The sequence below is a fragment of the Caloenas nicobarica genome, chromosome 3 (genome assembly GCF_036013445.1).
Source record: "Caloenas nicobarica isolate bCalNic1 chromosome 3, bCalNic1.hap1, whole genome shotgun sequence".
Classification (NCBI taxonomy): domain Eukaryota; kingdom Metazoa; phylum Chordata; class Aves; order Columbiformes; family Columbidae; genus Caloenas; species Caloenas nicobarica.
In genome coordinates this window covers 38,804,611-38,831,139 of record NC_088247.1, presented here as the reverse complement: position 1 = coordinate 38,831,139, position 26,529 = coordinate 38,804,611, and the positions used below count along the sequence as shown (strand labels likewise).

Here is a 26,529-nt window from a genome sequence, read left to right as displayed (position 1 = left end):
GGGAAGTATGAAAAAAGAATATATTGAAGAGCGTGCATCATCGAGCAAAGCATTTGTGCAAACACAGGTATATTTCCACATCATGGTCTTAGCAGTTACCAGTTATCTGCTTTGTTGTGGATACCAGTGTTTCAGAGCCCCAAACAAAGCTCAGGAAAATATGAGTTTCTTACAGGTAGTTCAAATGGTTTTGCAAGGTCAGGTGTACAGGAGACATCCAGGATACAGTAAGAAATCTATTTCCAGCTGGCACTGAAAGTCGTTAAACTTGTAGTATCACTGATAAGAGGAAAGCTTTTTATTTCTGATGTTTCCATCAGTCAGGTGTCAGGAAAACCCCAGGACTCCAACCCATTCTGTGTATCAGAAAAAGGTATCCATATTTGAAATTACTACATAGAAGAATGAGAGATTCCTTGAGAAAATATTATACATTAACAAGAAGGAATAAATCATGAACTGTGAGTGCTAGACATGGGAAGTCAAAAACAACAACAAAAAAATCCACAGTTTAAAAAAATCTCTTATTTTGAAAGTTTATTTTTCTTTTCGGATTTTCCGTGATTCTCCGTTGCTTGGTGTTAGCATTGTGGTTTAATTTGGCGTGAACAAAAATGTTAAAATTTTTATATTTCTTAATGTTTCTTTCCAGGGATGAGATCTCAAAATTGGAGCATTTCCATTTCCTATGTACACAAGAAGCGGCATAGTTACACTTAGAAGGCTTCTTTAATGTTAAATAAACATATCAACTGCATTGTGTTTACCCATGCTGATAACCATTTGTTGGGTAATATATTACTTAAAAGGAAACACAATCAGTATGTTTAATTTAGCAACAGAATTGGTTATCATTACTCTTATTTTACTTTTGACAAATCTGTGTTTTTGATAAAATAATCTCTTGAATCATATTAAGAAATTGATGTTAAGCTACATTACAAAATCTCTTTTGGCTTGAACAAAAATGTGAAGCAGATTATTTAATTAATTTTTGATAACTGACAGTATTAATATATGTGGACCTGTGTACACTAATGGTATGGACAGGCATTTAACAACTCTCTCTTAAATTTTTATAGTTCTTTAAGGAGTTTTACTGTAGAAAACATGAGATACTTTATGTGAATGGGGAAAAAAGTTCTTTAAAAGCATCTGAACAAACTGTCTGAGAATTAGGAAGAAGCACTGAAGGAACAACTTGGGAGCTATGTTAGGTGCTGCGTTGTGCCCTGTACGTGTTGGGCGCTCTAAAAACTACATGGCTACTGACTCTCTAGGATGTTCTTCATCAGTTTCTTATATTGATGTCCTCATCTGTAATCAGGTGTAAGAGTGCTTTCCCAGGATAGTCCTTGCCCATACGCACATTCCTCTGGAAATCTGGGCGTGCACTAAAATCGGGCACTTGGAAGCTTTGCTTTGGGTGTGTTCTCAAAATAAGTGGGAGCCCTGTTTCTCACACCTCATCTCCTCTCTGTTGCCTTGGTTTGAGGTGAAGGTCCTTGGAGTTTTCAGTCTTCAAAGAGATCTCATTTTGAGTTTGTCTTATCTTTGTAACTTCAGAAGCTGTTCATTTTGTTACCGCTCCTTCTTTATGTTTCTGTCTCCACCCTCTTCCTTCACGAAGTCTTGACCTTTCATTTCCTCAAATTCCCATGTAATTGTTTTTTGGTTTTTGGTTGTTGTGTTGGTTTTTTGGTTTGGTTTGTTTTTTTGTTCCCTCGCTGTTGTCATTGCTTCTCCCTGGTCTTCAGATGATGCCCTTACTGCTGTGGAGTCATAGCACCAGCGGGCAGATTAATTCTCTCTGCCATCTAGGAAGTTTGGAAAGTTTGCGAAGGTTAGAAATAAAGTCTATAGTCCTTCACAGTCATGAACAGTCACAGCATTTGAGAGTAATGCAGAAATCAAGATTTGAGATGTGCCATGTTGCTAGAGAGGTTTTATTTCCTAAACTGTCATTGGTGCTGATTGTACCCCAATACCCTCAGGACAAGGAGCTCACAAATGTCATATTTTCTGGACAGTTCTTAGAAAAATGTGGTTTAATTTTTGCAGGATGGCTGACTAGAGAAGGTGTGGGCTCCTGTTCTCCCACAGTAGGAGACTGGGAAGCAACGAAAAGGTTTTTCCCTCATGAACACACAGCTGATCATTTATTTTGGGCTGTGCTGCTTTCACTTGTGCATTTGCTTTGGCTGTGAGAATGGATCCTAATGGAGAAATGTTAGTTATGATATCAGAGAAAGAATTACTTTCCAGGCTTTATGTGGCAGCTCTAAACTCCCCTCCAGGCATTGGACTTTGTGTTTAAAAAAAGAAAACAGTTTGCGTACTTGAGCGCATCAAAAAGAAATGCCTTCATTGCACATGGCAGCTATAAAAAGAAAAGCCAGATTCTTCTTAGAAAATAGAAAGCCATTACATTTAGAATCTATCTTGCCTGTGTGTTATAGTTCTTTTTTTAATTCTGTATTTAGAAATAAAGATCTTTTTCATTTTGTAAGATTTCAACTGCTACTTTTGCTTGTTTGTTCTCTCATGGAAGTTAACAACATCTGCATTTACTATTACGGCCATTTCTTGTGGGATCTTAGAAATAGGCTGATTGACTAGGGACAGGGAATAAGGAATAGAAACAGGTGAATTGAAGAATTATTTTCTTTCTATAAATGTTTGGTAATAGAGGGGAAAGTGCAACAAAAAGGCATTTAAAGAGAGAAAGGATTTGAAATAGAATGTGTTACAATTTTGCTTACGAACATCACTTTCTTTAAAGGGGATTATTTACTGAGCTAAAATCATTTCAATTACATTAAAAAAAATGTGCATATGGAAACATAGATCTTCTTTCAGTCAAGTCGCCATTTATCAAAAAGCCTACCTCCTTTTTTCTTTCTGAAGAACCCGAATGTAGAGAAGGCGGATGCATTTGTAAAGTCTAAGCATGTCCATTGTAGACACGCTTACTGAAACATTAACTTAATTACCTTAAAATCTAAATTCTCACTGTTAATACTTCTTAGGTAAAGCAGCAACTTGCCCAGGAATTTCATTCTCCTTCAGGATTAAGGGTGTTCAGACTAATGATTGAGTGAGGTGTTCACAAAAAATGTGTTAGCTTCAAGTAAATCAAAGGAGGACTCGACGGGTGGAATGATGGACCAGTCTGATAATCAAGTGCACTGTGGAAATACACAAAAAAACCACTGGTAGTCAGCAGAGATAATGCAGGTGTGTTCACAGGACTACAACTGACTACATTTGATATAAATGGTTTCTCCTCTTCTTCAGCTGGATAATATTATTTTTTCACATTTCTCTCTAAATTAACATAAAATGTGGCTGCATATAAACACACTGTTGTGATTCATCTCAAAATGGCTCCATCATTCTGCCTGGCGAGATAATTTGAGATGGGTTAGATTTTTCACTTTTTTTTAATATATTTTGAATTTATTTCAAAACAAAGGGGATGAAAGGAGAGTGGAAAATGGGAGATTTCCTAAACCTTAACTGTCATCATTCTTAGAAAAAGGAACAAGCTTACCCCACCAAAGTTTTTCCTAGGGTATAGCCCAGATGATGATGGCAGTGGGAAGCCTTTCTCAGTAAGGAGAGGAAGACAGCTGTCATCTTCATGTCATCTGGCATTCTTAGGCAATAGTCTTGTATTGCATCCAGTCTGATTTGCTAATGAGCTGTTGCCGAAACAGGAGTGCAGCTCTTGCCCACTTTTTCCCAATCACATCTTGCAATCCAGCAGTAATGTAGGAAATCAGTTTACAAGAGGAAACTCATCTGTATTTTGGGGAAGTGATTTCTGTTGGGCAAGTCACCATCCCTGGAGGTGTTTAAAAGGCATTTAGATGAGGTTCTTAGGGACATGGTTTAGCGCTAGAGTTAGGTTAGGTTATGGTTGGACTCGATGATCCTGAGGGTCTCTTCCAACTGAAATAATTCTATGATTCTAAGTAGGCTGGTTCCTGATAACTAGATGGGATGCAGCCAGGAGCAGCGAGTGTTCCTGCTGAAGAACAATTTCCTTCCTCTTGAAGGGAAAGGAGCGCAGAGGTTGGTGTTTGTCCTTGCCCAGGACACAGCCGTGGCCTGGACCAGAGGCACTGGCTTGACGCACAACCGCCTCTGACAGCCCCGTGTCCAAGACGTGATCCTCTGGGCTTCTAATTCTGACTGGCTGTCCGAAAATAGGCTATGGAATAAATATTTGATGAAGGGAGGCTCCACGGAGTCCTTAGTGTGGTGGGAGCTTCCGTCTTGGAACTGCTGAACGCTGGTTCGGGGCGTTTTATCAGCAGTTGGGCAGAAGCGCTGGCGCCGTACCAGCAGCAGTGCTGCTGCTGAGGGGCAGCGTTTCAGCTGAGAGCTGCTGTCATTCCTGAGACACTTCTCCCGCTGCTGTGAAGCACTAGCTAGAAGTACCACCTCTTAGGAAAATAAATGATGGTGCATTATTCAAATACTCCTACGGACTGTAATACCTCAGGGGAAGAAGGGAGTTTAACCCCATACTGTAAAGGGAGAATCGAGAAGACGCGGCTCTGAGCAGCTCAGAATGAATTCCCAAGGGGAAGGAAATTCAAGACCGTTTAATTTGACAGTTTCCCTGTCCCACGTTGAAGCTGAAATACCAGAAAGTAGCATGCAAGTGATAGATGTAAAGTATGAATTATGGATGCAAGGATCAGTATGGGCTTGTTCAGTCCCATGCATAAACAATACCCATTTAGTAGTATACTAAGATGCAATAGTAGAAGAGGGTTTTTTAATGCTAAAAAGTGTGTTTTGCTCAGAATACTTGTAGCCTTGATCAAATGCCAAGCAGTTCCTAAAATGTTCATAAATATTACAATAAGTACAATTACAAGACTGAGGTCACTTAACAAAGTATAGGGAAGAGTAGGTGCTGTATTTCTTCCTTTGCAAAATAATTACAGCAACTTGCAATTGTTAAAGAGTGTGATCGCCGGTTTTCTAACAGGAAAATTAATTTAAGTCAGTGCTTTGGCAGGTATTCATATTTCGTGGAAAGATCTGTCTTCCAGATTGCTGATGAGTGGCCAAGCAAGTACCTAGATAGTTAATAATACTGCTTAATTACCACAGTCAGATAAAGCTGCCATCTAATTTATTGCTATTCTGAGCATCTGAACACTAGAAGAATGATAAACCATGAGAAAGCCTTATGAGAAGGTTGGTTAGTTAAAGTCATTGCCTGCACTCTTATACATTTCTCTCTCTAGCCTGTGATCTTTCTAACATTTCCCCGCTTTGGCAGAAAATCAGACACACGGTCATGCCCCCTGCTGCCCCCGCTTCCACGAGGCAGCTGTTTGCAAAGCAATACACCTTCCCACAGCACTGCACAGCCAAGAGTTTCTTCCTGGGTTTATGTATCCATAGTGCGCTACAAAAGGATGTTGTGTTTTCCTGCATACACCTGATGGAACATACATACATGCACAAATACGTGTCGGTCCAACATCTGGGCTGTATATGGCTTTTCAACATGGGTGGAAAGAAGTGACGTGCTGTGCAGAGCATGCTGCAAAGGAATAGGTTGCTGACCTGGGCAATGCATTGATCTCATCCAAGTGATCATCAGCAGACACAACCTTCACTTAAGGATTAAAAGATTTTAGGCAAAAAGCTCGTGCAAGTGATGGAATGGATGAAGGAATAACATGTGACACAGAAACCTGACACTGACTCTGTCTGTCCTGCAGCAGGACAGGCCTTGGTTGTAAGCGGGTTTAACAAAATTGTCTTACAGTGCCACGTTCACTTGACAAATAAAATCCCAAGGCTCCCACAAGTATTCAGGGTAAATACCAAGAAAAGTGCTTATCAAGTAAAGGATAAATCCTGTACCGTGCACTGTAGGAGGACTCAGTCCGTGGTCAGGACCTTTTCTTGAATTAATTGCCTTTATCTGGGAATTAATGGAAAAGAAGTTCATGGGCTTTTCTACTGTATGTGCTATTAAGCTGTCTGGAGACAGTTATGGCCTTTTTCAAATCTACATTCCTCTGACAGTAGTAAATTCCCCTGTCACCGCTCAGGAGCAAGTAGACAACAGAGGTGAAAAATTATGCTAATGAATTGCAATAACCAGCCCCTTTTTATAAGAGCACTTATGCATAAGATGCTGAATCCGAAGTGTTATAGCACCTTGTGCAGCTTTTTGTCGGTAAACTCTAGCAAGCTAAGCGCAGCCAGCAGTTAAATACAGCTTTATAGTTCTGAAGAAGCCATTTGGAACTAAGTGAAGTATATGGGTAAAATTGTTAAAGCGTTAGATAAGGTTCTCAGGTTACCATGGTTACTTGAAAATTTTGCATTGTCTCATAGATTAGGATGCATAGGATGAAGTAGCCAAAACAACTAGGAAGTCCAATGCATATAAACTACATTTCCAAACCACACAGCGTTGCCAAATAGATAGAAAAATAGCTCATGATATTGGCTGCTGGCAAATCTGTGAATCAATAGAGAGAGGCCTGAAGGAGATTTCAAACACATGTGATTTGAAATCCCTCATTCTTTTGGAGTTACAATCTTAATTTTTAAAGACAAAAGAAGAAAAAGAAGAAAAGAAAAATCCTCAGTAATGTAAAGAGTGGATTGATTTTCCATAAGCTCTTTCTGGTATTGAAATCTGACATTTGGCTTTGAGACCTTCAACAGAGAAGGTTGATGAAACATGGATAATACATTTCGCGCACATAGGCTGGCAGTAGCACTCACACTGGAAGCAGTTTATTCCCATGGAAACCTATTTGCATTTGGGCCAGAAGTGACTTTTTTCCCTCTCTGTTAGAGCTGCCCATGTTTTAGCATAATTGCTGTATATTGACAGCAGATTTGAAAAGTATTTTTAAAATGTTGAGTAGCTGAGCATATGTATAATGGAGATGTAGTCTGCGCAGTTTGTCTGTGTAGGATGGAGGTATGTTGCTGAAAAAATGCAGGGCAGCTTTTGATCTTCTATTCTTTATCCCTAAAAGAAAGAAAAAAATGTGAACTACAATATGTTTATCCCAAACAATTTTTTTTAAACAGGTGACAAAAGAACTGAAACAGTACGACAATAAAATTATAGAGTGCAAGTTTGAGAACAACAGCTGGGTCTTCATGAGACAGAGAATAGACAAAAGCTTTCCAAATGCCTACAGCACTGCCATGGGTGAGTAGAGTAATTGTCTTTAAAAGTTTTTCAGGCTCATATTTTAATTTTTTAACTCTGTTCTAGTTTCAGGAGGAAAGCCAATCTGTGTTCTCATTACTGGTTTGAGTCCTGGCTTCTCTGAGTTATTATAGTAATACCTTGTGTTGCAAATGCTTATGCCATATTTAGCTTTTATATAGTACAAATCCTTTGGCTTCAGGGTTATTTGATGAAGTCAGTTAAACAAATACTCTGATGCAGTATTTAACAGATAATGCAGAAGCAGGTGTCTTAGTCTTTGTAGAACTGCAAACACTTGCTCAAAGAGACTTGAAGAGGCAGGGCATGCCTTTGAAGTGAGAGCCAAGAAAGTTTTTATTGACGAAAGCATCCCAACAGCAGTTAACTAACTCAAATCAGTTCCTAGCATTGTGTTGCCCTGTTGGGATGTAATGCAAACTGGCACACTATGAGTTGAATTTGTTGAACAAAAAATCCATTATAATTTCACCTCTATTCAAAACACCGAAACCATTATTTGGCAGACGGGCTAGAAAATTAATGGGAGAAAATGTCATCTTAAATTTCTACAATAGTTGTACAAACAATGAAGAGAGAAGTAAATGAAAGGTGGGGGTATATCCCTGCAGAATTGTGAGACTTATGTTCTTCTACCAAAAACCATTTTGCCCAGTATTGTAAATTAAATGATGTTGTTTAGTTTCAGGTGAAGTATGGGAGTTTGAATAGAAGTCTGCAAGGCCGAATAACAATAGTCATGTTGATACTGACTTTTGTTAAGTGCCAAAATGAAGTTTAATTGTATTTAAGACCATGCTGTTTACTAAGACATAGGTGATGCAGGATTTTGTCTGAACCATTCTACTTGTATTTCTACCTGAGCAGTGAGTATGTTTTTCTTGAATAAACAAAATGTGGCCATTTTGCCAGGAGATGACAAATCTGTTGGCACCTTAGGGAACCAGCACAGAATGTAACTGAAATACTTGCTCAACACTCTTGTCGGGAAAGACAAATGGGCCACAGAAGTCAGACAAGTACAATGACATCTCTTTGGCACCATGACCTAAATTTCTCTTCTCTGTTTCACTGTATTGTTTCAATCATTAGTTTTCCCTGGATTTTTATCTTCTTTGAGGAGTAGCATGTTGTTCTTTCCTTTGTTCTTAAAAGCCTATGCAGCTGCACTTTTCTCATTTTCTCCATTTGTAGAGCAGTTATTTTATTCTTGACTTTTTCTCTTCGCCAAAACATAATGAACTTCCTAAAAATAAAATTGAAGAAAAATAAAAAGAAAATTAAATGCTACAGGAAGAACTGTTTTGTAAGAACTATTTCAAAATTTCCATGGGAATTTTCAGAACAGGCATTTTCTTTTGGCTTTAATTTTTCACTTTTGACCATTTTTCAAAACCTCTGAAAGTTGTATTTTCTCATTTGAGACTTCCATTGTCCTCTTCTCTAGATTCTTCCTCCTCTATTTGCTTTCTCTTGATGAAAAATACTATTCATTTTTCCCCATGTTTGAAATAGCAAAAAAATAAGTATCTGTCTCCATCCTGGTTTCAAATTGGAAAGAGAAAGCTTTTTTGAGTGATTAAGCTAGGACAGCCCTTAAAAGTTGAGATCGAGTTATACCAGCTGCCTTGTGGCACAAATTCTATTCCTAAACTACTGATGATCATGATGCTTTCCAACTGCTGAAGTCACATACAGTACAACTTTTGAAGAACCATTTCACCATAATAAGGTAATTTAAAAAAATGATGTTCCAAAGGTGTTTTATTAATTGTAAAGTAATGCTTTGAATGGTTCTGGAGTTCTGAAGGAAAGAAAGGAGTGATTTAAGAGTCAGGAAATTATATGTTGATTAGTATTCATGACAATGCTATATTGCACATACATTTTAAGGAGTCTTAATGTTATTTAGTACTCTAGGGGGTCAATAGATTGTTCTCCATGGAAATCACATCCATACTGTGGCCAGTCCTTACATGCTAGAAATTATCCTCTAATCATTTTCACAGAATCACAGAATGTCAGGGATTGGAAGGGACCTCGAAAGATCATCTGGTCCAATCCCCCTGTCAGAGCAGGAACACCCAGATGAGGTTACACAGGAAGGCGTCCAGGCGGGTTTTGAATGTCTCCAGAGAAGGAGACTCCACAACCTCCCTGGGCAGCCTGTTCCAGTGTTCCGTCACCCTCACTGTGAAGAAGTTTCTTCTCATATTTAACTGGAACCTCCTGTGTTCCAGCTTGTACCCGTTGCCTCTTGTCTTATCACTGGTTGTCACTGAGAAGAGCCTGGCTCCATCCTCGTGACACTCACCCTTTACATATTTATAAACATTAATGAGGTCACCCCTCAGTCTCCTCTTCTCCAAGCCAAAGAGCCCCAGCTCCCTCAGCCTTTCCTCATAAGGGCGATGCTCCACTCCCTTAGTCATCATCATCATCATCTTCTGCGCTGGACTCTCTCCAGCAGTTCCCTGTCCTTCTTGAACTGAGGGGCCCAGAACTGGACACAATATTCCAGATGAGGTCTCACCAGGGCAGAGTAGAGGGGAAGGAGAACCTCTCTCGACCTACTAACTGCCCCCCTTCTAATCCACCCCAGGATGCCATTGGCCTTCTTGGCCACAAGGGCACAGTGCTGGCTCATGGTCAATCCTGCTGTCCACCAGGACCCCCAGGTCCCTTTCCCCTACACTGCTCTCTAATAGGTCATTCCCCAACTTATACTGGAACCTGGGGTTGTTCCTGCCCAGGTGCAAGACTCTACATGCATGCCATCTCCTGGTTTTAACAAGAGCGATGCCCACAAGGTTGGGTCCCCCGCACTGCTCTGCTCTCTGGAGGGCAAAGCACAGACACTGGGCTCCTGACTCAACCATCTTCTCAAGTCCACGTTTAAGGCTGAATACTTGAGCCGAATTATGTTATTTATTTTGCAAAGAGGGGAGGAAATTATTGAAGTACTGACTGCAACCATTCGGTTTAGTAACTTGAGAATATGTTCTTTGTTCTCAGCTGTATGCAACAGCATCCAGAACCCGGTCACGAAGGAGATGCTGTTTGAGTTCATTGACAGATGCGCAGCAGCTTCTCAAGGACAGATGCGGAAACACCACCTCGATCCTGACACTGAACTCATGCCACCCCCACCGCCCAAAAGGCCGCGCACCATAACATAAGGCCTGGCTCACAGCCCATAGCGTGCTTGCAGTTCTGCAGAAGGTGAAACGCAAGTGTGAAGGCTGGAAAAAAAGCAATCTGAATTGCTGTAAATACTTGGGTGTGGCTTTTTGAGTTTGTTTTGAGTTTGTTGTTGTTCTTTTTAGTTTGTTTGTTTGGTTTTTTTTAAATTCCACATACAAATGGACATTGTTTTGTAACTGATCAATTCAACCTTACCTTATGGTATTTGAAGATGAAATTTCCAAAGGTTTAGACAAGAACAGTACAATGAAGTCAATGGAAAGCTGCCTTGTTTATATATGGATCTCTTTTCACCTTTAATTTATAATGTCAGCAATCTGGAACTGAGAAAACATTGGGATGCTGTACTTTTTGGAGGCCGTGTTTAAAAAAAAAAGGAAGTGGTTTTTTTATTATTTAACTGGTTGCAATTTGTCACCTATAGTATAATTGGTCCTAGTTTCCCTGCATTTCTGAGGCTTGTATTTAACAGCAAACAGCAATGTTGTTTGTGCCCTGTGTTGGTTAAAAACTAAGCCGCCTTAGATTTCACTAATTTCAAAATTAGATGGGTTTTTGTTGTTGAAATATTAAAAAAGTGAATCCTTCTTGTACATAGCATCCCTTTGAAAGGAAATGTGCCAGGTGTTTGTTTTTTCCCCCTGTTTGAACCTAACACAACAAATGTATAGTGGGCTGATTTTAGCTTTGCCTTTTTAAGTTTATCTGTAGATAAGGAATACACCAAATCCTTAGTATTAAGGTCTCTGTTGAGAGACTGTTTCTAGTACAGGGCTTAGTTCTCCACAGTGATACCATTGTAAATATTATTAAAAAGTACACATCACTGTGATATGCAAGAGTAATAAGCAGTGCTAATCATGATGTCGTAGATCCAGGCATAAAATGGCAAAAGAAATGCCAGAAAACTCCTGTGTAAGAGAGAAGATGGCACGGAGCGCACTGGCAGATTTTCCTGACGTGAGTTTTGAGGGGCTGTGTGCCGGTTGTCTAACGGAGGGGTTGTTCTGCGCTGGGATTAGTTGGAAACCAAATGCAGATTTTAAAGTTTACTGTACATTTATCCAGCAGGGATTGAATTGGCTCTTTCTGTAGTTGACTTAGTGAGTCATCCGTTGATTCAGCAACCTGATTAGTGAAGCTCATTGATTTGTTATAACTAAAATGCATTTCTATTTAAATGAGTTTTAATGTTTGTAAGCAAAATTAACTCCTGCAGGTTTTTTTTTTTTTCTTTATGGAAATTTTAGGACTATGCTTTGCGATGGCTTCTCTGGTCGTTTCAACCTGTTGTATAAATGCACACGGCATCATTTAGATGGTGTTCCTAGCGTCTTTTTCTAGAATATTCCATATGTGTTTTAGAGAACTGAAGGAGTTACGTAAGTTACTTTTTATACTATGGTAAAACTTGAGGGGAAAAAATGTGTTCATCAAAGTTCTTTTTTTTCAACTGTACATAGTTTCTGCATATTATCTATAGAAAAGATATAATATCACCTATGCAAGGTTGCAAAATTATCTCCTAAAAAGAGCCTTATGAATTTGATGTGAACATCTATGCAGCCTCTGTGCATCTTGCATTGAAACACACAGTCAATTATTTCTTCACTCAGTATAAATAATTTCCCCCGATTATACTTGTCGCTGAGATCGTCACAGCACATGCTCTGTCGCAGATCTTCACAGTTCTGCGGCAGTTGTGATGTGTGTGATGATTACAGCTCTCTCCAGGAGGTGAGGGCGTTTCATTCTTGTGAGGACCTATCCAGGTTATTCCCATCCTTCTCCTTCCCAGCCCTTGCATCTTGTGTTTCAACCAGACGTAGTTTTGGGTTTTCCTGCTCCTTCAGAGTTGCGGCACCGCCGGCCGTCTTCCACCTGCATTCCACTGAGTCCGTCAACGTGTCGTGGCCCTCCTATTTTGACAGTGTCTTTTTTTCCACTTTCAGCTTGAAATGGATATTTTGAAAGAGTAATGACCCTGAGAAGGTTTAGAGCTCCACGTTCAGATTTGATTGTTAAAACTCTTCTTGCACTGTGACCTGTAGCTTTTTAGAGAGGTCAATTGCCTTTGCTTTTCTGGAAAAGGAAGCTACTGGGGAAGGGTTGAATGAAGAACCTGATGAAAAAAAGAAGGAATTTCACTTGGACAAGATGGGTTTAATGCTGTGAGAAATGCAAACCTCCTTTCTCTGCTAGTAGATATTCAAGAGGTTGAAGCTAAGAAGCAAAGAAGAGTCTGTGCCAGGAAAATAATGATGATAAAAAACCCCTTAACTTGTCTGTGCTTTGGTGTACAGCATGAATTCATCCACTGTTTTGTCATTTGTTAAATATATAATTAAAATTTGGTTTCAGTGCAGTTTCCAGAAAATGTTACATTCCTCTACAAACTGTGTATTAAGTATTTTAATAAAGTCGATGGTTTAAAATTCTTTTCTTAAGAATGTGTTTACTTTTGATGCCTGTGCTTTCCTGGTACCAGTGCAAGCACAAAGATACTGCGGTGTTGTTGCTGTTCAGTACTGCAAGAAAATTTGTCAACTTTTTTCAGAGGTCAGTGCCTTCTCTCTCAGGTACAAGTCCCCCCAGCCCAGCAGTGGCCGTGATCCTTTATGCCATTTTTAAGTGCAATTTGCTCTTCCTGTGACTAGAACCAGAAAGAAAACAAATGGTGCCTAAAGTACGTATTTTATGGCAGGCCAACGTTACGCAGCTTATCCATTCAGTGCTAAGTGCAGCTGCATGAGAAGTTGTGCAAGAGGTCTGCGTGGCTCTTCCCTGCTGGTTTATCATCCAGCGTGACCCTGAGGCTGCCAGCCCTCCTAAGCGGACCAACTCCTAGACTTGTAATGGTGCAGTTTGCTTTTTCAGGTTGCAGCTGCCCAGAGGGCGTTTTTCAGGAACTAAAAAGCCCATCTTGATATTCAAAATTGCCTTCTAATTAAGATCCTGCCTGCGCCGCTGGCATGTTCTGGTTACGTGTGCAATTCTTGTGGTGCTTCTCTCAACTATTTATGATTTTTCTAGTGTTTGAGTGTGAGTGCTAAACCAGATCTGGCGTTTGAGCACACCAGGGGAGGTACGATGACTTCTCTGACCCCTACTTGAGTGTCCCGCTCTGTACACGTTAAGCAAGCAGGTTGGTGCACCCGGCCACCACGTTGCACTGTGTATTTTGTGTTGTCTCGCTTGTTCGCTGGAGCAGCCGTTCAGGATCCCGCTCCTCAGCATAGCAGCTCCTCTGTTTTGTGCCTAAGAGGTGTGACTTTATATTTGCAAAATGTCTAATGCATGTTTGTACCTTACGACCTCAGAGTATTCACAAAGGTGTTGGCATAGCAGGCTAATTTCCTAGGATTCATCTGTAGTCAGCAGAGAGAGAACAAGAGCAGAAGTCCAGTTTATTCCTCCTGCATCTCTCCTGCAGATGTCCGTCTCCCCAGTGTTTCCTATCAGGTTTTTTTTAGCCGATATAATGTGTGTCGCTTTATGTTGCTCCCCTGTGCTATCAGGATTTTGGGAGCACAGTGTTAAATATTTTTATTGAGGGTAAATTTCATAGCATCAGAATTCTTGCAGTGGTCAGTTAAATTTATAATCTCATTAAGAGTATCCAATTAGTTGGCCAAGAGCTATTTACTTTCCAGAGTTTATGCTGCTTTCCTTTGTACTTTTAATCAAATCTTAAATCCAAGCGGTTCTGTTAACCTGCATGGGAGTAACATTTGGCGGAAACACCTCAAGTAGTCATGTCACTTCTGTCCCCCTGCGCAATGGCACCAGGTTTGCTCTCGCTTTGCCTGGGGTCCGCTGCGCCTTCCGGGGTTCAGAAACCCTACAGGGTTTAGATTTCACCTGTACGCCTTTATTTCCAGCATCAAATGTCTACAATCTCTGCTTATGGCACAGCTCCTCGAGCCTGCATTCCTCTGTTAAGCCCACCTACCTGCTTTTTGAGTTGCCCCACCGTCACATGTGAGACAACCCCAGGTTCCAGTACAGGTTGGGGAATGACCTGTTAGAGAGCAGTGTAGGGAAAAGGGACCTGGGGGTCCTGGTGGACAGCAGGATGACCATGAGCCAGCACTGTGCCCTTGTGGCCAAGAAGGCCAATGGCATCCTGGGGTGTATTAGAAGTGGGGTGGTTAGTAGGTCGAGAGAGGTTCTCCTTCCCCTCTACTCTGCCCTGGTGAGACCTCATCTGGAATATTGTGTTCAGTTCTGGGCCCCTCAGTTCAAGAAGGACAGGGAACTGCTGGAGAGAGTTCAGCGCAGGGCCACAAAGATGATGAAGGGAGTGGAGCATCTCCCTTATGAGGAAAGGCTGAGGGAGCTGGGGCTCTTTAGCTTGGAGAAGAGGAGACTGAGGGGTGACCTCATTCATGTTTATAAATATGTTAAAGGGTGGGTGTCACGAGGATGGAGCCAAGCTCTTCTCGGTGACAACCAATGATAAGACAAGAGGCAATGGGTTCAAGCTGGAACACAGGAGGTTCCACTTAAATTTGAGGAGAAACTTCTTCACAGTGAGGGTGACAGAGCACTGGAACAGGCTGCCCAGGGAGGTTGTGGATTCTCCTTCTCTGGAGACATTCAAAACCCGCCTGGACGCCTTCCTGTGTAACCTCACCTGGGTGTTCCTGCTCCGGCAGGGGGATTGGACTAGATGATCTTTTGAGGTCCCTTCCAATCCCTGACATTCTGTGATTCTGTGACTGAGAGAAACCTGTGCCCCCTGGCTGGCCCTCCCCTGGGGTTCCTTGCGGGCTGTGCTCCACTCCATCCCTGGATGATACCAGCTGTGCCGATCGATGGACAGGCCAGTACTGCCCCTGTCAGTCATGCTTGCACAGCGAAATCAAAGCAGCACCTACTAGCTGTGGCGGTATTTGTCATATGAGCAAGAAGCCTTGTCCCCTTCCCTCCCTCATGACCCCATCTCCCTGTTTCAGGTACAAACAAAGGTAAGTCGCACTCTTTGCGCTGACATCTGGATCAATTAGTTTATGTTGGCAGCGGGAATATAGGTTCAAGCTCTTTCTGCTTCCCCGGCGAGAGTCGGCTGAGCTTCCCAGTGAGCTGGAATCTCTGTTTAGCTGCGGAGATCTGTAGCGCTGAGGCTGGAGGTTGATGGAGACGTTTACAAAACAGTTTTCTCGCAGTCAGGGCTCATTTTAATCTGGTTTATTTCAATCCATAGTCAGTAGTAGGGGGGTGCATGAGCACATTGTAATTAGCACTAGTATGAGAAGCTTCCAGTGATGTTGGTGCATCCAGAAGTGTGAAAATGTGGAAGACACTCAATGAACTTGATGAGAGAACAATAACGTTTTTTTCTCATGTCGCAAAAAAAAAAAAAACAAATAAAGTGGAAGTGCAGCCCATTTCCACTTGTCTTAGAAAACACTGGATGTAAAAATAATAAACCTTTTTCTAATAAAATCAAGTCAAATCGACTCCCATGATAGGAATTTATTCAATCAGAAATCCTGTTCATGTCCCCTTTCTCCCTCCTCCTCTTCCCTCAGTATCTTTGTGTCTATTTGACTAGCAGAAAGCACACAAATTGAGTTCGGGAGCATTCATTTGAGAAAATTAAATTTTGATTAACTCTTCTACTCAGAACTTCCTCTAATGTGAGGAGGCGATAAGGTTATCATATTAAATAGGTCTGTATAAATGCCAAGTATGTAACATTGGAAGAACAGTCTTTTGTTGTTATCAAAACATATTTCAAAGAGTTTCTGAACTAATTTGGTCATCAAGGGATGGGAAACTTTAATCCACAGGGTAAAAAAATTCTGTTCGAAAAGGTAGGGTGGTTTAACAGGAAGAAGCTTGAAGAAGAGGAGGAGGACCGACTCCCGTGGGCAGACTGTGCCATGGGTGTGGGAGATGCTGAGTGGTTCTGCGGCCCAAAAATCAGCATTATGTTACAATGAGAGCAACCGGAGAGCAGGTAAATGTGCAGAGGACTCCACCACTGATGCTGCAAGTTTGGTCTTTGTGGAAGAAATGGTGTGAAAGGCAGCCAGAACTGGTATCATCTCATGTGCTGCAGAGGAAGCGAAGAAATAAAGTGGTCGTGAGGTGGGTCTCAGAATGGGGAACTCTTTTGTGGGAAGGTCAGGGAAGAGCAGATGTCAGCAATGCCGAGAAAGGAGATGGCTTTTTACATAGAGGAAAATGACGGCAACTGGGGAGAGCAGAACAAGAGAAGACAGTGAGGGCTGGCATGAGGGGTGAGGACCTGCCCTTCAGCCAGAAGTCCCAGAGGGGCTGCCTCGCAAGGGGGGCAGCAGCAACGAGGTAGGACCACCAGCCAAGGTGTACGGGATGAGGTCCTGAAAGAGCAGAGCGACAGGTGAGCCGTTTCCCTTTTCCTAGCAGTTACGCTGTTCCTGAGCTCGGAAAGCTCTGGAGTACAATTATACACTCAGCAATGTGTACACTCGCAAATCGTGGGGAGCAGCAGGTATGTGAGCCGTGTCCTGGCGTCACAGCACAGGGACACGGGGACGCCTTTGAGCCCCTGTTAGGTGCATCAGTGCTGTACCAACCCATGCACAGTGCTGGAGGGCCCAGAGAGCTCCGGTTACCGATTTTACTGCTGCAGCAGCCAGGTGTGCCCTTGGTCTTCCCGCTACCTACCCCATCAGCAAACCGCATGGGTAGGGCAGATCGCACTCCAAATAGGGTGCCACGTGGGGCCGGGGCATTAGACACTCCACTTGCCTCTTGCTTCATATCCTGCCAATAGAAATACACACATTTTACCAGTGTATTTGCTAATTTAAGCTGAATAACTGAGCAGACTCATGGACTGGAGAGGTAAAAGAAAATATTCCAGGCAGCTGCCTCCGCCAAACACTATTCTGATGAACTCCAGAGTAAGAAGCCACAGAAGCGGGCCACCAACATCGACATGCAATATTTCCCTTCGAGTGGACCGTGAGAGAAGCAAATCTGCTGAGATCCCTGGCAGTATGGGGTTGGGGGGACAGAGTCAGAGTGGCACAGCAGGCACACAAAACCAGAAACACACCTCTTTCCAGGGTAAACAAAAACTCTGGCTTGTAATGGGGTAAGATAAGAACAGGAAAACAACCTTCGTGTGAATTCCCCCTGTTGGTTTGCTTGGCAGTCAGTGCTATTTCATCATGTATTTTAGCACTTGTAATCTTCTCCTTTGGTTCAGTTTATAGACAATCTTATGCAAGATCTTTTTAATGAAGAATTCTGGTTTGACAATATGGAGGTTTGAGACCCATAAAATAACTGTTTGGAAAGCATTAAGGAGCAGAAAAGTCCCTTTCCTCCATCAGGCGGTGAAAAACTCACATCTCCAAAAGATTTTCTGGTATTTAAAGCAGTGGGCTCCTGGAATAATTTACTTCCTCCTGCCATGACAGTTTGTTCTTTTAAAAGAAAATATTTAGTATGTTACTGTTGGGCTGAGAAATCAATTGTATGAAATCAATGATAATTCTGCTGTCAGGTAATACTTACCCGTGCGAGTGACCCACCCGCCGGTATTCTGCAAAAATCATCTGTGGCAGGCAAATGCCGAAGTTTGAAGCAGTCGTGTTTGGCTTTGCGCTTTTCACCATTTGCTGCTTGCATCAAAGCTCAGTGTTTTATCCCTGAGACTGAGGGGAGCCAGTGCCAGCCATTTTGACTAGTGGCTGGCCATTCGCTTCCTCCTACAAACGCCAAGCAGAAAAACACAACCTCCTTTGGTTCTGGTCTCATAGCTAAGCCATTTTTCAAAAGTGTGTGTAGGTAAATGAGGATGGTGAATTCCATTTGCTGAGCCGGGTGCCTCCATCTGAGGCGGCGCTGGGCTCTCCCTCTGCGTGGGGCGAGCTGCCCTGTGCAGCCTCCCTGCGCAGCTGTGTTAGGGAAAACGCTGGTGTTGCACCCTCCTTTCCTCAAATACCTCAAACGATCCTTTTGGGATCTTCATCCAGCCTAATCCCCTCCAGCATTAGTAGCTGAAAAAGGAAAAAAAATGGCTCTGCAGCAAAGGTCTTGCTGTGTGTTTCCTAAACCCCTGGCCCCGGCGGGAGGGTGCAGAGGCAGGTACCGCTCCTGCAGTGCTACAGCTGCACATGGGCAGCTCACCACCTCCCTTTGCTGGGGGGCTTCCAGCTTAACCATGTGTAATCGTGCTGAGGATGACAATGAACTCAGGGCTCTGCAAGGGCTGGAGAGCCTGGATACAGCCTTTCCCCCGAAGCAACGTCCCCCTCTAAGCTCGGCTGTTTCCAGCATGGCCTTACAAGAGCATTGTCCCATGGAAGGGAGCTGAGACATTTGGGCACGGACGGGCTGGCGTGTGTGTCCCCACTGCACAGCTTTTGACCACACAGCTTGGTGATGCTCTTCACTCCTCCAGACCAGGGCTCAAGGCTTTACAGAAGAAAGTAGTGGTCTGACGGGGTGGTAAAACATCCCTTTTGCTTTCCCCTGAGGGCACCACTTAATCAGCAGGTAAGGCAAGTTGATCCCAGGGCAGCAAGAAAGACTCCAATGAGAGGCAGAGTGCATGACTGAGCCATCCTGACCAGTGGAATTGGGCCAACAGTCCACCAGTAGCAAATGTGCAGGCACGCAGGTCTGAAGCAAAAGCAGGTCACTGTTAGCTATAGCTTTGTAGTTATTAACTCCTGGAACTCTTGTATGTCTCCAGATGATCTTCTGAGGTCCCTTCCAATCCCTAACGTTCTGTGATTCTGTGATTTACAGGAGCCACAAAACCCTCGATGCAGAGTAGATGCACAAGTACTAAAGCCTTGTATATTTGTGTATAGTAACTGTTGTCCTTTTGGAGTCTGCCTGTGCCACTGAGGCTTCCTGATGCTTTACAGATAATTACAGACAGACAATATGTGCTGGCCCTGAACTGCGGAGGAACAGGGCGTGATGATGAGGCTTGCAGAAATGGAGTGAGAACAGCAGCCTGCCACACTGGGACTCCTCATCGTATTGATGGAGAAAGGAGTTCAGCAAGTAAGTCCGTGTCTTTGCTGAGGACTGTGGGGCAGAGATCAAAAGCCTGGAATATTTGCTAATGGTAGCTGCAGAGAGGAAAAAAAGAACAGCTCTTGTTAAGTATGAAATGCAAGCTTTACTGTGTTACATAGCAGCTCCGGTTAAATCAGCAGGCAAAATATTTTCTGAATTTGTGGACATTTGACAAAAATACTCATTCCCTAAAGCCAGTTGTGAGAGCAGAACATTTCTGCTTTCACACACAGTTCCAGGAGGGAAAACAGAACAATTTCTGTACAGGCAGCTGGGTTATGAAAACTGACAGAGTGTTGCCTGTGTGGAGAGAGTTTAAATGATGCATGAGGGACTGGTTAGTGTGTGATATGCAAATGCAAATCTATCCGTGAGGCATTACAACTAGAAAAAGTCTCACAATTATGCTCATTTCTCCGAAAGTCATTTCTTACTATGGATTCCTCCCCCCTCAAACAGCAGGGCTTCACTCCCCACGTGAACAGGTGTTAGTCCTTTATCCCCCGCCAGTGCGCTAACTCTTTTGCTGGAGCCACTGGCCTGACAGCTGAAGAGGTTGCCACCTCTTGCACCTCCTTGGTGCTGCATTTCCCAGCCTGCAGAGGAGAAGTGGGCAGATTCAGCGCAATGGCCCATCACAGTGAAAGGCTTGCTGGCCTTATGCTGAACCTATGTTCTCACCATCATTTCGAGCATAGCTACTTTCTGGAGAGGTTAGCAGTCATATGGGCTTTACAGAAAATGACTGGTTGCAGGTCATTCCATACCCCCTGTGGCAGCTGCACTCTCCCCCGCGCCGAGAACTGGTGTGGCACTGGCACACCCCCCTCTGAGAACTGGGGCCTTCAGTGGGGCAGTTAACGGCTCTTTGTGGAGACCCGGCGTCGGCTGACAGGGTCGTTAGGGGAGGAGGGGCCCAGAGAAGCCGAGAAGCTTCTGGAATGCCCACAGCCGGATCTGATCAGACTATAAACGGGGCTCCCGCCAAAGACTCCCTTTGTGTGGTCTTCTTGGAGCAGTGGGCCTGCTGAGCTGGAGCCCTTCCCTCAGGCTGGAACGCCGTCTAAGGAGGCTTCCCGGGATTGGGAGCGCCTCACCTCCTCGTTTGGGTGAGTGATAATTTACTGGATATATCCTTGAATAAGTTCTTGCCGCAACAGGCGAGTGTTTGTTTCTTGTGGGCAAAACAGGGCAGAGGGCTCTGGTTTTGTTTCTTGTGAGTGAGCACATGCACGCTGTGGATCCTCGTTGTTCTTATTTTGCTGCACCCCAATAATCTCCTCAACTGATACCCGAACCTGTGTTTTATGTTATCAGAGTGCTAACTAATTGTATAAACCCTGTTTCTAGTCGGTTTACTGGCTGCACTTTTCCGGCCAGAGTAAAGTCTGTTTTGAACCTTGTTGTCTGCCTAAACTGACTTTGGGGTGCCTCCATGACACCCCCACGAAGCTGAATGTTTGCAGCCCATTTATAGCAATGGATTTTTTCACGGCCAGGATATTTGTCGTGCCTGCCATCTGGTTGCAGGAGGACCTTGCAAGGGAAACACTGCTGGTCTGTCCTCTGGACCTGCTGCCAGGGACGCACCATGGCACGGGGCAAAGCTCATGATGAAGTGAGTGCTGTGGCAATGGGTGGGCAGAGCTATGCATCCAAACAACTCCTTCCAGCTTCCCTTATTTGAAAAGAGCTGGTAACTTAACTTTCAAAGTTGCCTAACATGTGGCCACGGAATGGGTTTTTCTTGCAAAGCATGTGTCCTTTGTGCTGCAAAAAGCACGTGGGACCTGTTTGCTAACTGAATTCAGGCCAGGCACTCTGTGGGGTAAATAATGGTTGATAATGGCAATGCAATGTCAAAATTATCCACAAACATCTATGCTTCAGTGGCGACGGTCAGCTGCCTCATAGCAGGTAGAATCCAGAAAAAACTTTCCTGCACTTTTCGTAAGTTGTATTTTCTTCAGCTTTGGTAGATGTGCCTTGAAAATGCCTTGCAATACTCTGTGTAAATTACTTCAGTACAGATACTAGAAGTGTTAAGACCCTCGTTTTCAAGTTCCTGGACAGATTCAAAGTGACAATGGAACTCAATTCACATCCAAAGAGTGCCTGTTGTTTGTTAAAAGAAATGGTATCAGACATGTCACATCATCTCTCTGCTACCCAGCTGCAGGTAGTTTAGTGGAAAGATTCATTCTGACATCCAGGCAAGCGATCAGTGCTACGACCCCAGCTAGAGGTGGCTTACAACAGAAGATTGCACGTATTCTATTAGGCTATGGGATGCCAGCCAAGGCGTTTCAAATCAGACACCAGCAATTTTGTTTAACAGATATAATGGAAGGCGTTGTTCGGAGTGTGTGTGTCACAGACCGCTCTTCTCTTGCCTAACAGAAGTGGTCCTCGTGAATCACAGAATCATAGAATGTCCTGAGTTGGAAGGGACCCACAAGGATCATCGAGTCCAACTCCTGTCCCGGGATATGACAACCCCACAGTTCACACCATGTGTCTGAGGGCCTTGTCCAGTCTCTTCTTGAACACTGTCAGGCTTGGGGCCGTGACACCTCCCTGGGGAGCCTGTTCCAGTGCTCCACCACCCTCTGGGGGAAGAACCTTTTCCTAATGTCCAACCTAAACCTCCCCTGGCACATCTTCCTGACATTCCCTTGGGTTCTGTCATTGGTCACTAAAGAGAAGAGTTTGGTGCGTGCGCCTCCTCGCCTTGTGAGGAAGCTGTAGAGCACCATGAGGTCTCCTCTTAGTCTCCTCCAGGCTAAACAAACCAAGTGACTTTAGCAGCTCCTTATATGACTTCCTCTCCAAACCCTTCACCAACTTCGTAGCCCTCTTCTGGACACTCTCCAGTAGCTTAACATCTTTATTTTTTTTAATCCTGTGGCTCCCAGAACTGCACCTGGTGCTCCAGGTAAGGCCGCACCAGTGCAGAGCACAGCGGGACAATCACCTCCCTGCCCGGCTGGCGATGCTGTGCTGGATGCACCCAGGACACAGTTGGCCCTGCTGACTGCCAGAGACGCTGTTGGCTCATGTTCAACTTGCCGTTGACCAGAACCCCCAGATCCCACTCTGCAGAGCTGCTTTCCCCCAGTCTGTATGTACATCCAGGGTTGCCGTGTCCCAGGTGGAAAACAACAGGGAAGATGGGGACTTTTTTTTTTTTTAATTGAGCAGGAGGATGTCATGCATCAGCCATGCTGACTGAAACACCAAACCTAGACTCAAGGATGCAGACCACAGCTTGTACCACCACCGCTGCTGTGGCAAGTGGTGCAAATCCAAGGGCTGGAGGGGGCAGGTGGCAGTGGGCGCACACACTGCCCAGGGCTGAACGGGCAGCACAGAGATGCACGTACCTCAGCCTTAGCCTTGTGCACTTTTTGGTGGCAATATGGAATTTTCTTTCAGTCCTTTACAGAGAAGCACATTCAGTGTGCTGGTGTTGAGTGAGGCTCGGAAAGACTGGGGATGAGCTGAAATGTAGGCAGATAATGGCTTTTGATACCTGCTTTTCAGGAGAAATTTTAACTAGTTCCGTGGAACAAACATCTGTCTGAAAGAGCGCTCGGTGAGCTCTGACATTCACGTTTTGTAATGAACTGAAGGCATCTCTGCAGCAGTGTGCGATAAAACCATCTCACTACCGTCTTGTTTGTGTTACCAGCCGTGTTGGTGACTCAGCTCGCTGTTCCTGCACAGGTGATAATAAGCCCCCTAATGCTGTTTAAAGACCTGAGGATATTTTCACAGAGTCACAGAACAGCTGGGGCTGTAAGAGACCTCTAGAGATTGTCTAGTCCAACCCTTTCTGAGGGTTGCATTTGTCATTTTTTAATTGCATATTAAAAATGAAAAAATGGCAGAAAAGGAACGTTAAAGAGTTGTGTTCCTCATTAAACCAGGACAGCTAACATATATACAGTATGTTCAGTGACAGCCATTAACCAGTCAACAAATCATCATCCAGCATACCACAATTACTTTCTAACTTAAATGAAGGGCTGTTGTGCAGTGTCAGGGACAGCAGCACATGCTGCATGTGCACATACAGATTAAATCTGAAAGGCAGTGTCTCTACAAGCTCATTGCGAATGTCCATCACAGCTCAAAACACTCCAAGGCAATGATCTTTCAGAGATTTTTAATTGGTGTCACACATGCATTCGTTGGCAATAATACCTAAAATAAAATTCTGTGTTTCTAGAGTACCCTCCATCCTGGGGTCACAAAGGTACTCAGAGCCACTGGTATTGGATTACATTCCCAGGAGATGGTCCTTGTCCTGATTTGCAAATGGGGATGGAAGGCCAGAGGAGTTACTACATGTAATGCCATTCCCATGGCAAAACCTATAGCTCCTCTCTGCTGAACCATGTGCCTGTGACATAGCACAAGATTCCCCTCCATGAAAACCCAAAATCTTCTCCTGCATTTTCCCAAGGACACAAGGACTGAAGGACACACAAATGCATAGAGCTTGGAGTAATTAGAAGATGATTTTACAAAAATATCTCAATTCTCAGCCTTATGTTTAAAACACTGTAATTTCCCAAATAGGAACTCAGCTTCATTTGTTCCTATCTGTGACGCCTAGATCATTGCCATGTCTGCCTTTACTCAAGTAGGAACTCAGAACTTCTGGTGGCTCACAAAGACCGCCTATTTCTGTTTTTCTCAGTATTGAGGAAAATTTGTTTGCTCCACATATAATGAAGTATCCAAAATCAAAACACAGTGAAGGTGAGACCTTCTGTTGCCACATTTTGCACTAGGGATTTAATGACCTGAAGTAAGGAAAGCTGTCACAAGAGAGGTGGCTGTGGAGGGTCCTGTTGAAAGGAAGATCATTCAACAAAGTCCTAGGTGTCATATATTCCAGATAGGATTAGAGGGACATCCAGAAGAGCTGGTCTAGCTTTGTTTGGTTCCTCCTCTACTTCTCTGGATAAACAGGAATTCAGCTTCATAACATCCATGCGGTTGGATATGAAGGCTTCTGTTTTCTATTGCTGTAGCTTTGTCAACGCACAGTGCTCTGCTCCAAAATGCTGCTGGGTAGTAGACAGAATGGTGTGTAAACTGGAATCCAGGGAGTGAGTCTTCATGCTCTAACTAGGATGACTGTGGTCCGACTTATCTGAATAAATGTTTGCCAGTACCATTGCTAATTCCCTAAACTTGCTGAAAATGAAAGAGAATACCAGCCCAGGCAAAATGTGATTGAAGTTAACCGCTTTGATGTTTCTTAAACAAATCTTTGGGTAATTTCTCAATCACATCTGTGCATATTGTGTAATTTAATATTTTTGACAACTTTACTGAATTGCAAATTTCTGTGACACTCGGCTTATAAATTTCACTGGCATGGTTTCGTCACTCTTTAAAAACAGAGCATAGTTACACTCTCTTTTGGCATATTCCATGTGTCTGGTTCTACCTCCATTTTGCAAGTGAATCCTACTTATATTCTGTTCTCTGATGACCTGATGTCATTCAAATAACATTCCTATTGCCTTCAAAAATTAGTAATAGAAAAAAAAAGAAAAGATTCCTGTTCTCAAGAGGTTTAGTTTGAGTTGGTAATTTTGGTTACTGCAGACTGAGACAGGAAGGTGATCTCTGGGTAAGGAAATTTTTTGCTTGGCACTCTGTGCTGTAAACAGAACTGGTAATAATTCACACCTATGAAGTGGATCAAATTCTGTTATATCGGAAGAAGCTGTTGGAAACTGATAGGAGTAAGTCCTAAAGTCACTGAAGATCTGAACGAACTATTTCTTCCCTCCTATTCTCTCACACGAGTATTGCATGTGAGAAGAGGCTGTTTTGAAGTCCCTGAACCCTCTTGCAAAGCCTTTGATTTGCTGAATTTCTCACTGTTCTTCCTTTTCATTTGATAACTACGTAAGAGGTTAAGCCAGGACATTTGGTTGCCTCTGTGTAGGAGTCTGCATTTCAAAGTTAGATGGAAATAGACATTAGAAGGTTTTACTGTACCCAAGCTGTATCTTAATCATCTTAATAGCTGAATTTTCTTTCAAAGTGATCACTAACGAGGAGATTTTATTGTTCTAGACATGAATGTTCATTAGAGGGGAAAATGGTAGGACCCACGGTTCCCTGTGTAAGCTGCTCTGCAAAACTCTGGTAAGACATCTAACACCTCCTCTGCTGTAATACAGCTGTCGCTGAATGGGGAGGATTTGAATAGCGACTTGCTGAGAGGCCAGCCAATGTGCCTTAGAGAGTGAGCTGGATGGATTTTTCACAAATGAGGAATAGGAGGACTTAATAAAGAGTTTGATACATTATTTTTTTCCCTAAGCTGTGTAATAATCTATTCTGTAGCTTCCTGTGATAAGAGGAGGTTTGGATGGAATCAAAGTCCTTTTATGACTCTGTATGGTCTCTAATTAAATTATTCATTTAGATTCTTTATCCTCAGCTGACTTGGGTTTTACAGAAAATATAAGTCAACCCCCCTCTGTAGGACTTCAGCTGTCCAGAACCTCTAGAAAACTCAGCATGATCAGCGTTTGTATGGCCAGAAAGATTTTAAAACTTTTTCACATTGACCAAAGATAACGCTGTTTTTTTAAAACCATCTTTCCTTGCTGTCTTGCCACAGGATTCACTTTCTGGAAACGACATTGTTGGCAACAGGACAGTGGGACTTTGGAAAAGTCATTAGCACAGCCTGCCCTTCCTGAACAAGTATCCCCTTGCAAGCCATCTGCTCAGCTTGGAAAAGCTTTGTTCTTCTCATAGGTCATCTGAGGATTTGGGAGGCAAGAACAAGATCGAAATCACCCAGGCACAGCACTCTGTGCAAGGTTAACAACCAGTTCAGACCTGCCACAGGAGCAGGGACCTTTCAGAATTGGAGTGAAACTGAGAGCTAGTGTGGGACGAAAATAATGTTTGTAGCATGTGCAAACTTTGTAGGGAGAATTGATTGTCCAGTTAGTTCACAGTGAAGCACTAGCCACTCGGAGAAGAAGAGCCAGACCCTGCAACAGGCAGAGATGTTAGAC

The 26,529-nt window shown here is 43.2% G+C and overlaps 1 protein-coding gene across 1 annotated transcript in view; it reads left to right on the top strand.

Moving 5' to 3' along the window:
* The window catches only part of RNGTT (RNA guanylyltransferase and 5'-phosphatase), a 181,805-nt gene extending 168,950 nt beyond the window's left edge, over nucleotides 1–12,855 (top strand). The window contains exons 15-16 of the mRNA XM_065630920.1: nucleotides 7,087–7,210; nucleotides 10,247–12,855. Coding sequence (XP_065486992.1) covers nucleotides 7,087–7,210; nucleotides 10,247–10,410 — 288 coding nt within the window. The 3' untranslated portion in view covers nucleotides 10,411–12,855. The remainder of the gene's footprint in view (nucleotides 1–7,086; nucleotides 7,211–10,246) is intronic.
* Nucleotides 12,856–26,529: the final 13,674 nt, after the last annotated feature.